Here is a 14918-nt window from a genome sequence, read left to right as displayed (position 1 = left end):
TAAAACTGCAGTGCACAGTGTGACTTTAACACAGCTTCGAGTCTAACATGATGTCGGGGTTACAGTGAGGCTATTCACTCGTCTGCAGCTATTTTTATACAGGAAGGAAAGAGTGTATGGAGTGACCTGAGTGATTTGATCCTGATTTCCTGCTCGAACGAGATGGGCCCTAATCTGATCATTCTGACTGTCCCAGGTTCCAAGTCTCTACTCACTGTTTTACAATAAAATGTTCTCTGTTAGATCTATTAGCTGCTCATCAGTAAAAGTGTGGGTATGATCTCTTAATCTGCTGGAAATTGCAGAATGGAGGATGAGGAATTAGCTTTAGATGCTGTAGTGCCATATAAAAACCTTTCGTGAGTGAGTTTTCATTTTCATTTCCAATTGTCATAATTGCTGTTGTGAAGTAAATTTGCCGTGTTACAAAAGAACTCCATAGAGGTGATGATATAGGTGAAAACTCTACGTGAAGACAAGGTATTCAAGCATCTTCATTGCATTTAAAACAGCTTAGTTCTGCTTTTAGTGCGCCCATAGACCTGGGTGTGAGAACAACAGAGTGAAAAACAGTCAATGATTGTCCACATGAACGTTAGCAGATTAAGAGTCTCTCACAATTACAGTGGAGACTCAATTAAGAAAGCTTATACGGCCAGAGGACTTTGAGAATGTCATCAAGTAGTGACAGAGGAGGCAGTATTACATGTTGAGATTACTCATTGCATAAACTGCACACACACACATGCACGCACACACAGACACACGCCCACACAAATACACACAGTGCATTATTCAACGAATGAACTACAAATGCCCACATGCATAGCAACAAGTGATTATGAATCAGCATGCACTGCGTTATTTGGTTCAGGTATGAGTTCAGGAATAACAATCAGTGGAACTGCCTGGCTCAGTTTGCCTCCTCCTCGTGGGATGACGTCTCTCAGTAGAGTTGCTTACGTCAGAGCCTGCGAACTGACTCGCTGTGTGTTGGCAAACTGAGGTGCTGTTTTGGATGAGGGCTTGAATAAACATAGCCTCTGCTGTTGCTGTGAAAAGACTAATTTACTCTCTCCGAGAGCATCACAAAGTGGGATTAACTCTTGCATAGGTCTCAGAAGATGGATACCACTCCGGAAACATTGGATTTCTAATGATAATCTTTTTTCCATCTGGTCCTTGCATTGTCTATTCCTATTTTCTTTTCTCCTATACAACTATTGTTTTATTTTCTATTATACAATTGTGTTACACTGTGCTTCTGCTCTTGAAAAGTGGTAATATTATATCTGAAACAGAGGGCACTACTGAGCCAGATTGATTATCACCCTGTCAGCCTCTTTATGTTGTGCAATGTTGCAGGGTGTAATTAGGAAAACGAACACACAACATAAACCCACGTTAATTATGGTGGATATCTTGACGATTTCTTGTGGTTCAGTTACATTGATGCTTTTGACAAATCTACTCCCACCAATGTTTTTCTTTTAGATATGGGACATTTTTAAATCAGGGTAAACAGTAATGTGTTTTTGGATGACAGAGTCTGCAGACTACAGAGCATTTCAGTTTTGCTGAACATTTTCTCATGAACACACAACTCTTGCTCTGTTTCATTCCACAATGGTGCTATGAAGACTGGTGTTCAAGCCCGTGGGGCTGTCTTTGTGCTTGTTTTCATTTTCTTCATATTCTTGGTTATAATAATTGGCATGGGCATGTCACTTAACAAATTGGATCTTAATACAGCAGACAGTGGTAGTACGATTTCATATATAATTTATATTATAGTTTGACTGTATTTGTAGTGTAAATACATCTAGGTCTACTTGACTGTTTCTATAAAGGATGTGTCCCATAAGATAGCCTGAATCTGTAATATTTCCATTCAAATATCTTTTTTTTTTAGCAAATAATAAATGGTATTGGAATTTGTATATCTGCTGCCAAAACTTCGTCCTACTTTTAAATTAGTATTATCCCCACCGCGTCTCAGCTACTCCCTTTTCACCTTCATTTGCTTCAAACTTGGAGGACTGGAGAACAAGCTTTCCCAAAAATATGAGGCTCTGACAGAATTAGTGTGTTTTTACTACTTCCAAGGATGTCATGTTTTGCCTTTGTTATCGAATATATTGATTGTAGGAGCCACAACTCTGTCCAATCAGGTCTGCTAAAGGCTCTACTGCTTGGGGCCATTGAAGAAGCACCTTTCTAGCCGGACAGCCCATCATGTATTGTCTTTAAATGGCTCCCCCCAACATCCTCGTGATTTGTAGACTATTTGAGTAGCAGTGTGGTTCTGTGCAGTGATTTGTCCCTTGAGAGGGGCCCTGCCTCTGCCATTGCTACCGTCAGCAACCCTGCTACAACTGTGTATGAATACAGGATACTGGCATTTGCTGAATCCAAGGTGGTGTCTTTTCAACGAGAGCCCAGTGAAATACCTTTTCAGCCTCTCGAGTGGTCCGGCGAACTACAGCCAAGGGGGCCCCAGCAGTATAATGATGCTTGGCACAATAGTAGCACTGTTCTCCAACCCGTTCCCAGGAAACCGCACAACATGTGCCATTGTGCACTGTGCTTTGCTGCCCAACCACGTTGCCCGGCTTTAGCCAGAGACACCGAGAGGTTTGGCTGTGCAGTGGAGCTCACAGCAACGTGGTTGGTAGGACAGGTTCAGAGGACTGCAAGACGAAGACCAGGGTTCATTCATCGCCTCACACTTCGTTTGATGTGTTAAAATAATATTACAAAAAGCTACATTTAAAAGGCCAGGCTGTGAAGCGGAAGAAGCCTGAGGGAAAAAGGACAGCTGAGTGGTCGCCAGGATTGGTAGTACAGAAAACCCTGAGCATTGTTGTCAAGTTGAACCCACCCCAATAAAAGAGAAAACCAAGAGAAAAGTGACAAGCAGAAAAATGAAGGCACAAAGACGGCTAGAACTGGTTCGTAGCTGGTCCTAGCTGGTTCATCTCTTTTGATCTCAATGCTGGAGGTTCAATCCTCTATGGCCCCCAACGTGCTCTCCATTAAAGTCTCCACTGCTGTTTATGCAGCACAGCAAAGGACATCATTCAGGATCCGTCGGACAGGGCTTTGGTCAACTGCATACAGGAGATGCATGTCCTTTCTAGGCCCCACAAGTCAGCTGGTCAGCTAAGACACCACAGCAGGATGCCCAGGAAATAGAGGCCTGAAGCAAAGCCCAGTGTGTCACAGTTAACTGAAAGCCCTGTTTCTTCTGAGCGTAGACCTGTCAGTTTAAGTGTCAATTATTCATTGGATTTGCCCAAACGCCCATTTACTGTTAACTCTATAATTTGACCAACATAGCAGGATTTTATGTTTTTACTATTGGTAAGCAAAGGGAAAATGTGTGTTAGTCTCCCGGTCATGCTGAGCATGATATTTACTGTACATCCATTCATATTTACATTATCAGTATAGTATTCTCAGTATAGACACATTAGTTTTAATTTTTGTGGCATGCTGTGTCAATATGGTCAGAATCTTCATTTGTCCTCAGTCCCATTAAGCCACAACTATAATATATAAGTTAGTCACTTAATTACTTTTTTTAGGTTTGCAAAAAGTTTTGTTTTCCATCTTGACGTCCCGCTTCGTAGAGTGATTTTGAGTTCAGTCACGTCCCTGTTGGGCCTTCAGGAAGATACAGACTCACTTGAATGCCCTCGGGGTGGCCTCCTTTATCTTTCCACGTGCCTCTTATTGTTGGAAACTAAGAATGAAAGCATTGCTAGTGCCAATGCAGTCAATGTACATTTCTGATTGAGCTGAACTTCTTATTATAATTCTTAAAGTTAATTAATTATGATCGCCACATATATGAAATCTGACCTGTGCATATTACTCATCCTCAGCATTTAGGAGCAGTGGACTGATGCCAGTGTTTTGCTGCGAAACTTCATGTGGACAATGGGAATCAGGAATCTAACCTTGAACCTAAAGACAACCCACTTTATTCACTGAGCTCCAGCCGTAGTATCCAAGAAAAGCAAATGTTACGTTTTCAGCAGCAGTTAGAAATTGTTGCAGAATCTCCACAATATCAAGAGAAACAGTCTGTTTTTTTGTTTGGGACAATGCATTTTTTTTTTTTTACAAAATCAAATGACCTGAAGATACAGGATTTTCATTAGACAGAAATTGAATGCCAATTTTGATATTCTTAGTTCAGATCATCTTTAGATGACTTTCAAGAAAAAGCTCATCTTTCTGGGATCTAAATAATAAAACTGATTAGACCTCGGGTTGAAGGTGGGCAGAGCTATGCTGGGTATTACGTGAGGTTATTGAACTCCATGCAACAATAAAAAAGATAAAGCCGCAATTTGTTCCTCCAGAGCAATTACAACAAAGCCATCAGGAGAAAGAGGGAGACGTCAATTAAAGTATGTTCACGTTCACACCATCTGGAGTAAAGGTCCAATCAGACACAATAAGTAAACTCCGCTGTGAGAGTATACAGGGCCTTCAATGTTCATTGTCAGTTTACAAGTTTCTAATTAAAAGATATGTATTCAATGTAACCAGTTTATTGAACTGTGGTATTATACTATATAATATCCATTCAAAACTACAAATCTCTACATTTTGTGATTTCAATTTTCAGGATGTTGTGCTAATTAACAATTTGTTTTCCCCCCACAGATCCCGGGAAGAAGACAGAAAATTCCCTCTCAGAGCACCTTTCAAACACTCACACTCGCTTTATAGACTGACACATTTCAACAGATTATTACATACACACGCAGGCACTAGAGCAGATATGAGTGAGGATAAACCAGCAGGTACTGTGGAAACTGCCCCAGCTGAGGTGAACGCTATTCCTAATGGAAAAGGTCACGAGGAGGAGAGCACAGCAGCGGCCAAAACACCATCTGCAGATGCCGGAGAAAAGTGAGTATAATCCATTTGAACGCTGTCTTCGTTAATCTCTTTAGAATTAAAGTTGTTCATTGGCAAGAATCTGGCGATACAATACAGGTCATGATATAGGGGTTACCATTCAATATATGCCGATATATTGCGATTTTCTAAATCTAATTTAAGGAAAACCTGTCATTGTGTAAAGAACACCCCAACATATACAAAAAATCGGGGTACATTTTTCTCTCCTTTTTTTATGCACTCAGATCAGTGGGATCCGCATATCACAATGTTATAATTGTACATTCCAACCTCACAACACTACTTTTTGTGCAATCGGAGCCACCGTCTGCCACCAATCTTAGCATATAAACAGATGTTTTTAAATATCAATACAGTATCACAACATAAAATACCACGGTACTGTCTTCTCTCATGCGCCACATCACGTTTTACGCTGTGTGTTAATAGGAGAGTCCTGTGGAGCATGCCTTTACTAATCTTCATCTTTACTTCTTCAACACGAGCAGGACCTTACTCTCTCTCCCTTATAGAAACATGATATAATGTGCAATATTTAGCTGGAATTCTGTATCATATAAAAGTATAATAACAACACATTGCCAGAATGAGAGGCCTCAATGCTCACAATACATTAGGTGGAGATACAAAATAGCACAATCCCTGTAACAGCAAATACTGTGTCCAATATTTGCCTGTAGATGTGGCTTTGAGCAAGACATTTACCTCCTACCTGCTCACTCAGGGTACACTCATTCTGACTGGACAATGGAGGTAGATAAATGCATAATCATGTCAGTTGTCTAGCAATGTTTTTTTGTATCCTCTTCCTATGTTCTAGATTAGGTCATTAAAATCTCTCTCTGAGATCCAGATCATCATTTATAGATGGTCCTTTCACTGATAATATAATAACCGAGGGTGATGTTTTTCTACTTTGTGCTCTCATTGGGTGATGGATGGCCTCTCTCTACACTGCCTGTAGGGAAACTGTACCCAGTAGTGCCCATAATGATAGGTATGTTTGTTGATAAGGAACAGAGAATGTGTTTGTAATATATAGTGTGCTGTATTTGAGTGTGTGTTTTGCACAGTAAAGGAACTTATTCTAAATCAGAGCCTGTTCTATAAAAAAGAAATTACATGTTTATGATGAGTATTGACTGTTGCTTTGACAATATTTATTTCCATTAGTCCCCACAGAACTGAGAATGCAGAGGCCAACCTCCCAGAGAGCCAGGAGTTCTCATCGGCCATGGAGGACAAGAAGAACCCTCGCTTTACAGATGTAAGTTGTTTTTTCTTTTTTCTTATCTTTTTTTTTTTTTTGTACAGTCAAAACATAAATGTCACCATTTGATGCACTCCACCAGATTGTAGCTACAGCTAATTTGCATCTGTAGTCTATCTATCTATCTATCTATCTATCTATCTATCTATCTATCTATCTATCTATCTATCTATCTATCTATCTATCTATCTATCTATCTATTGATCTATTTGTGTGCACTATCAGATGATCTAATATGTTTATTCCTTTCCCCTGTCTTGCATCGGTTATAGTTTGAGGGGAAAACCTCGTTTGGGATGTCTGTCTTCAACCTTGGAAATGCGATCATGGGAAGTGGAATCCTAGGACTGGCATACGCTATGGCCAACACAGGGGTCGTCCTATTTTTGTAAGATATTCAAATGCATTACATACACTCAATATGTAACTCCATGATTTCAGATTGGAGGAGTGACTTACGGCTCACAGATATTGTCTGACTTATTTTCTTCCCGCTTAGGTCTAAATAGCATCTAATTGTATTATAATTTTCTTGTAGTCCTTGGTTATGACGCAGAGGCTGATGGGAGTTTTTCCTAATCCGATGTGAGGTCCTGGGACAGGGATATCTTATGTGTACAGATTGTAAAGCCCTCTGAGGCAAATTTGTAATTTGTGATATTGGGTCTTGAATTGACACAGGGCACATTTGTTTGATAAATAAAGACTCTAAGCTACTGTCAATCATTTACTTGTGCTATAAAGAGGCGCAATTGCAATCACGGATGCAAAAAAGAACCAGATTGTTTCTGTGCGGTTGATTCTCTGCCTTGAACCAGTGGGCGTATGTATTGTACGTATGAGGGGCTTAACATATGATAACCTCTGCAGCAGAATTATCTGTCAGGATAATGACGTCATAGTCGACTGCAGCTTTCAGGTTGAACATTTCTATTTTCATGCAGATGCTTTTTGTACTTTATTTAAATTAACTGGAGGTCTTCTGACCTTTTGAGCTGCAATGAGTGCTCACAGTTGTCTTTTTATGGTATTGTTGACACTAAGAAAAATACAGAATATCTCCAGCCCTTAAAGCTTATAGACTGGCTTGCTTTCAGGAAATATCACAAGCATCACCATTTCATTGTGTGTCATGTGTGTTCACCATCAGCACTTCTGTTGACCATCTAATCAGTCTCAGATTCATCCTGCTCGAGCAGATCTAGTCGAGATATTTCTCAAGTATTTATTTATGGTGGCTGTATTCTGCATAAACATGCAAACATGAAGCTATGTGGTGAAACTTGGTGGTGGTATAATGTCGGACTGATGGGTTCTCAAAGGTATGCATGCTCATTTAGGTCTTTCTTATGTTCACTGCTTCTAAAATCTCCATCAGGTTTACAACTGTAAGGTTGATCTGTCTATTAACATATATGCATATTTCTCAAGAATAATCAGGCTGGCGATTCCAGAGGGCGATCTCACCAGGTAGCACTGACAACATCAACATTATCCCCTCCTCACTTCCTCGTGCTGTTTTAGGACACCTCTTCCTGGTGGTGCGAGAGATTGTAAGGTGTCTGGTGCAGAAACTGGCTGAGCAAAGTATTTTGTAAGTGCTCCAGATTTTTCCTTTTGAGAAAATTCAGCCACTACTGTTAACTGAGCATCCCTGCATTACAAATATAATGCAGAGTCTCAGTGAGAGGTGAAGCAAGGGTTTGGATGTTTGTATAAATCTTGGCTTGTTTTTTTTGTGGATTTGTAGTCATGGTGAAATCCTGTCATTTGATGCGCTCTCCCTTTGTAGGCGAGAGGCAGTTTGTTCATTTCATACCAAACTCAACACACCATAACATCATTTTTAGCTTTCAAGATTCATACAATCTGGGTGTAGTGTAAAGCTATAGGTTTAATAACAGCTACCATCACCTCAACATATTCCCCAAGGACAGTATTTGAGCTTTTTCCAAGGCAGCCATGTCAGGATTTCTCTCACGTGTTAAAGAAAGCTTCTTATTTTGAGCCGAGTTGTGTGACTGGCTTTTCACGCTGTCTGCTGTCTGGACCGGCTGAACTCTGTCACCGAACACCAATGTCTTTGACACCTAGACAGGAGCTGAACTGAACTACATTTAACTCTGAATACATGTAGCCTACTCCTTTGCCAATTGATAGTACGCGACTGAATGCAACAGTTAGTGTGTATTTATCCATCCTGAAAGGGATGAAAGGCATATCTGCACAATATTGTATCAAACAATGGAATAGCTTCTGAGAAATACAGGCAGGGTCAGTTACATTTTTTTAATTTTTTCACATTAGACTCCAGGCTGGTGATCGCCTGAAAACACATTTTATCTTTTTTTCCTACCAGTGTCATTCTGAACCTTAGGTCCTGCCCCTAAAGGGGACAACCATGTTTGCTTAAACACGAGGAGGTAAGCAAATGAAAAATAAGTATTTTTTGTTATATGGCTGGTTCTCATTTATCTCCACCGATGGGTCGTCTGCTGAAGAAATCTTCTGTACATTCGACCTTGAATGAGTATGAAGGCTTTCAATTATTCACTTTTGTGAGGGTAGATCTATCAGTTCACTCCACATATGTCATCAACATTTGCTCATAATTGTCAATGTCTTTTGAATGATAATCATATAACTATAAATATATTCTCAAAATAAATAAATCAAGAGTGGGGTTGGGTTGTTGGTATAATCATGGATAGATGAATAGGTATGTTTAATAGTTTATATGGCAATCAGTACATTATGTATCCTATCCTATTTGAAGTTGCAATACTTGCAGTGTTCAGACTGTAGTGAGGACAGGATGTGAAGTCAGGGCAATTTGTTGGACTAATGTGAGCCACAATGTGACTCATGCTCTTAAACTAGATATAGTGTATCTAATTTGAGATTTTGGAATGTCCTTTGTTTCACTTTCCCATATGGCCTGATGTTTCATATCACACAGATTTTTGTTGGCGGGTGCAGAGGCTTCACAGGTCAGTGGCCTTGGCTATGAGGAATGCAGCGGGGTGGAAAGCTGTGAGCAGAGCTACAGTGACCCAAGTGTGTCAGTCGGTCTGACTGTCAGCAGATCTGTCCTCCCATTGCCAATCCTCCACTGCAAGTCAGCCCCGCATTCTTTCACATAGTATAACCCCCCCCCCCAAAAAAAACTATGAACTAGCCAAGAGTTGAAGTCAAGTTGAAAGACTTGCAGCCAGGCATTTCCAAAAGGAGAGAGGAATGGAATGAGTGTGTGTGTGTGTGTGTGTGTGTGTGTGTGTGTGTGTGTGTGTGTGTGTGTGTGTGTGTGTGTGTGTGTGTGTGTGTGTGTGCCAGACAGAGAGAGCTAATGTCCCCAACACTAACAATAAGAGGAAGAAAATAGGAAACAGTTGGAATGAGGTGGACTGGGTAAGGGAAAGTCAGTAGATCAGGGACCCATTCACAAAACTTCCGCATGCTGGGGATTTTTTTTTTTAAACACCACCCCTAGAGATGTTAAAGCCATGTGAAAGATGTAGCCCCATGGGCTAATGTAAAAATGTTAATATATCATCTCTTCCCAGTCCTGTTATTTGGTCATGCTACTCTCTCTAAATGCACCTAACATAACAACAAAGCGTACAGCACCACATCCAATAGTGTCATACATTTTCATACAGCAGGCAACAAGAACCTGACGAGAAATTATGATGATCTGACGATGAAGGCCAGGCAGAGCTGATGAGGGAAATGGCAACAGGTATGTAAGTGGGAGGGCAACAGCAGCATTGATAGCAGTGTCTGGGGGCATCTGGTGGACGGTTACAGGATGGCAGGGCTGAGGAGTGAGAGGAGGGTTCAAGGTGTGGGGGGAATCGAGCAGGACCTGGAGACGGCGACAATGAGCCAGGCAAAACTACAAAAAGGCTAAAGTCCTCATGACAATAATGCCTGAAGAGGAATAACATGTACAAACGGTGAATATGAGTCTGTGTGGCGAGTCGAGTCCCTCTTGAGGAAACCACTCTATTACTGAAAATGGAAGGAATGAGGTGGCTGATGTCGGTTATTCCACCACTGATGAACAAAGTTGAGAAAAAGATTAATGTTTACAAAGAATTTTCCTCATTCTGTCAATGTCAGCATTGCGTTGGAAACGGTTCCTTTTGAAACTGTGTGTGTGTGTGTGTGTGTGTGTGCTTACTTACTGTGTCAGAGGGCAGAGAGGCGGACAGGGCAGCCTCCTTGGCTCAGCTTGAGTAACAATCCAGGCTAAAGCAGAGCCACAGGGACTCTGCTCTAAATATATGTACCGGCATCCAGAAAATGTATGCCTATGCTGCAGCTGTATGACAGGGTAATGTGTGGTGTAAACATGTAACATAACGTGGTTAAGAAATTAGAATTTTTGGTATAATGATGACAAAAAAAAAAGAGGCAGTAATACTGTTGATGCATGTCTATTTCAGGGTACTTCTAACAGTGGTGGCAGTCCTTTCGTCATATTCCATCCATTTACTGCTAAAGTTGTCTGGTATTGTAGGTATGTATGTAGTCTGACAATATGCATCTTCTGATTCAAGTAATGTATTATCATATGCATTAAAATGTAACTAGTGCATTTCCATTTAATTCAAAACTGCTCTTTGCTCTGGTGCCCAGATAAGTAAGACCCAGCCAAGGTCAAATAGCAGCAGCCAATACATTAGAGGACAACAACATTATTTATTTATTTATTACCAAGGGCAGCATTTTGCTCACGCTTTTGTTAGTTAATTAAAGCATCTGCAGCCAGCAGTGACCACATCCTTTATTTAAAGTTTAAAATAAATAAAAAGATAAGGGTCTCAAGTATAAATAAGCCATGTCTGTGGATTCTTCTATATGCTTTCACATGAGTGGAGTGTACTTTGATTCTACTATATTGCTTATCTGATGTAGCAATGAAAATTAGAAATTAGACATTTAAATTGACAAAAGGCTTTTGTAGACATACCACATTTGTTAAGCCATCAAAGTAAAGGTAGCATTTGCCTTTTTCAGTATACAGTCGGTGTTCTTATATCAAACGATATTGTTAGAAAACCATCCACAATCTCTTTACAGTTCTATACTTTGTTTGTATGGATTTAATATGTTGATAAAATGCTTTTCATCTGCCATTTGTGGTTCAGGTATTCGTGCGTATGAGCAGCTCGGCTACAGGGCCTTTGGGACCCCGGGGAAGATGGCGGCGGGTATTGCCATCACGCTTCAGAACATTGGAGGTGAGATCACACTTCCATCTGTCAACACGTTTACACGCACACACACACACACACACACACACACACACACACACACATTTGTTTTATTTCTTCTGATGTTTCTGGAATAATAGTATTCTATAATTAGAAGCTTGGGATTATTACTGTATAAGTGAACTCATTGTTTCTCCTTTCCACAGCCATGTCCAGTTACCTGTACATAGTCAAGTATGAGTTTCCTTTGGTCATCCAGGCCTTTCTGATGGTGGATGTACCTGCAGGGTGAGTGGCCAATACATGACATAAATAAATTCATACGATAAGACTTCAGAACCAGGAAACACAGGGAAGGAGTCTGATTTGTAGCTAAACATAGATGTTTAATATCCGTTTATTAACATCCTTAAGAAAATCCCTGGCAAAAAATACAAAATAAAATACTCAAATTCACACAATCCTGAACATTTCGGTCCTAGTTTATTAGCGATGCTCATGGTTACTGGTGGTAATAGCAAATATAGTTTAACACCACAGCAAACGCTCCTTGAGCAGCCACTTTGTCAGAAATGCAACAACTGACGGTTCTTTTTACAGCACAACCAAAGAAACTTGATTGAAATAAAAGTAATTCTACTCAATTAAATGAATGCTTGTAATACATCAGGATCAGTGTCCCATCTGTAGACACTGCCATGGCCCTTTAGGTTAAAAAACAACCTGTCCATGAAACATTTTTTAGAGGACATCCCGCCACTTCACTATGGGACCTTATGCAGCAGTCCTGCGTGCACAAGGAGTTCAGCCTCCACAGAGGAGTTGTGTCAGGCTTTGCCAGTTAACGGGTCTGGTGCTGCTCAGGATGTAGCGAGCAGCTGGTGTGAGAACAGCTGTGACCGTGACCCTGGAGGAGGAGAGCAGCCCAGCCTCTGGCTAACGCTCACAACAAAACACAGCGAGACTCCACGGCTGAGAACGTAAACCACGGGATATCACTAGCCAGTGCAGGTGGCCTCAGAGACAAACAACACTCACTTCTTTGGATGGGATTTCAAGTGTGATGTAACCCCCTTACACATTAACCCTTATCCGAGTTAGAGCCTCTCCTCGCCTACTTGTTAGCGTTTGAGAGAAGTATTGGAGAAGGAAGGAAGAATTGGGACTTTATGATATATGTGCATACACTGCTCTGGCCTTAATCTATATGGAGGAGAATGGAAACTACATCTGCGACCACATTTGCTCGTAAATGTTCAGATTGATGTGTCCCAATACATATAGTCACCATAGAGGAGATGCACTGTGACATCATGTCCACAGTGTTTTCTGCTGTCAGCTCTGTGTTTTCTGTGTAGCAGTGATCTGGGCCATGGTCAACAATCACTGTTTATTTGAAATGACAGACTAGATTGTCCCAGTGGCATTTCATCCCGTCACTGGGTGTGTGTTTATATAGCTAAACTGTACTCAAAATCTGATGCAAGAGAATACAATAGCTCTTCAACAAATACTACTTTATAATAGAATATGATTGTACTCTAATGATAGAACTGACTGCATCTCTGGATCAGGATTTGGGGATTTGATTAAAGAAATAAATGAATCTCCAGGAACTTATTCAGTGTGTATTTAAATTCCAAATGGAAAATAAACATTAATATTTAAATTCAAATGAAAATGATGTACAGTGTCTTCTTGCAGCAGGGAATACAATAATTACTGCATGCATAGGGACATGAAATTTAATTTAAAAAACAAAGTTTGAAACTGATCTACATGTTTGTTCTGTGAAAATGATTGAAGACTGAAAAAAAGACCATTAACTAAATTAACAGTGTCATAGATTTGAGTTTAACTGTGATGTGTGGTAGTTTGTGGCACTCTTGTACTGGCATAGTCAACAACAAGTGAAAATGATTACCTTCAGAGTTGTGTTACATGGCTGTTGCATTGTATTGTATGGGACTTTCTGTTTTGTCCTCCTGCTACACACTTAAGTGTGTGTCTATTTGTGTCTGTGTGTTTGTGTTTTTGTGTCTGTGTGTTTGTTCAACCGGTCAACTGGTACTGTATACTGTATGTTTGTGTGTTAGTGTAACATAGTTGGTGAGATATTGTGACTATGGTCCAGATGGCTATAGGGCAGAATTACAACACTCACATCCTTACTGTGTCAATCTAGAAATAGCTCACAGAGGTTTGTTTTCTAGACATGGCTGTGCATGAAGCAGAAATGTGTGGTAGTTGTGTCATCTCATATGTCCTCCACTGAGTCATGATGGTGTTTTTGAGTTTGGCAGTGGAATGCAGCTACCCTGCCTTTGCATAATGCTTAGTCATACACAGTGCTTACACTTTGAATGTTAGTTTCCACTTCCTTCTGTGTTGGTCATTGGGCACTGTGTCAATGCAATCCATGCTAAGTAGCAGGACCAGTGATATTATAAAAAATGATTATACTGTGTTATAAACTCAGTACATCATACATTTTGACATTTGTTAACATATTTGTCCTAGATGACAAATGATGTGCAAATATATGAGAGGATATATATTTGTCAACCATCAGAGATTTTGCCATATCGTCTACTGTATCTCTTATATATGTGGTAGCTATCCTTTGAATATCTGTGATTATATTTAGCCAACATGGGAAAATCAGTGTGATTAAGTAACTTGATTTGTCAGATGTTTAATGTGTTTAGCCAAAAATAGGCAGTCTGTTCTGGCAATTATAGCCATTAACAGTTTCTCAATTGTTTTCCAGAAAATGTAATGTATCGCACACAAGATGATATGGATCATGCTCATATATACTGTATTAATAGTGCAATTAATTAAAAAGTATGCTTCAATATTTTATTTTGCTGGCCAAACCAATCAGCCAGCCATTCAGTTATGCAGTCAGTCACTTATATTCTTGCAGAGTATTGTGACATACGTTTAATTAAGTTCTCAGCTGGGACCTATGTAAAATGTTTTCACCATTCATTTCATGTATTTTATTTTTCATGCTATTTATTTCATTACATTACTCTTGTATCTCAAAGATAATTGTATAAATTATCTGTCAAAACCTTCTACACATTGCCTGGGTTATAATTCTCATTTTTGCTGTACAATTTAAAAATATTAAGTATAAAACTACAATGTGTAATTTGTGTGTTTATATTAACCTCTCCTAAAATATACCTGTGAACAATACAGAGGAAATTACCCCTGTGTCCCAGCTATAGCCACAGTTCATTGTGTCCAGTGGTACAGGGAGGAAAGAGGCTTATTTTTTCCACTCTAGATATTTGATTTAATGGCAACCAGTTAAATTTGTGTTCAGCTTGGCATAATAATCCTCAATCAATAACTGCTTTTTTCATCAAGTAAGCCTTATTTGTTTGCACCATATTTTCTTGCTGTTCACCCATTTTTCCCCCATGTCTTCTCAATCAATATCTGACACAATGCAAATGCTTAACAGGATTGAGATTGTG

The 14918-nt window shown here is 39.8% G+C and overlaps 1 protein-coding gene across 2 annotated transcripts in view; it reads left to right on the top strand.

Moving 5' to 3' along the window:
• Window positions 1-14918, top strand: part of LOC117731023 (sodium-coupled neutral amino acid transporter 3-like) — a 34435-nt gene that overhangs the window by 10637 nt on the left and 8880 nt on the right. The window contains exons 2-8 of one of the 2 annotated variants that reach the window (XM_034533138.1): window positions 4678-4926; window positions 5903-5935; window positions 6112-6205; window positions 6481-6596; window positions 10657-10730; window positions 11362-11454; window positions 11634-11715. In XM_034533138.1, the coding sequence (XP_034389029.1) occupies window positions 4796-4926; window positions 5903-5935; window positions 6112-6205; window positions 6481-6596; window positions 10657-10730; window positions 11362-11454; window positions 11634-11715 (623 nt within the window). In that variant the 5' untranslated portion in view covers window positions 4678-4795. The remainder of the gene's footprint in view (window positions 1-4677; window positions 4927-5902; window positions 5936-6111; window positions 6206-6480; window positions 6597-10656; window positions 10731-11361; window positions 11455-11633; window positions 11716-14918) is intronic. The other variant, XM_034533139.1, reaches the window with a different exon arrangement.

This window comes from Cyclopterus lumpus, chromosome 5, assembly GCF_009769545.1.
Source record: "Cyclopterus lumpus isolate fCycLum1 chromosome 5, fCycLum1.pri, whole genome shotgun sequence".
Lineage (NCBI taxonomy): Eukaryota > Metazoa > Chordata > Actinopteri > Perciformes > Cyclopteridae > Cyclopterus > Cyclopterus lumpus.
This window is presented reverse-complemented; position numbering and strand designations above follow the sequence as displayed.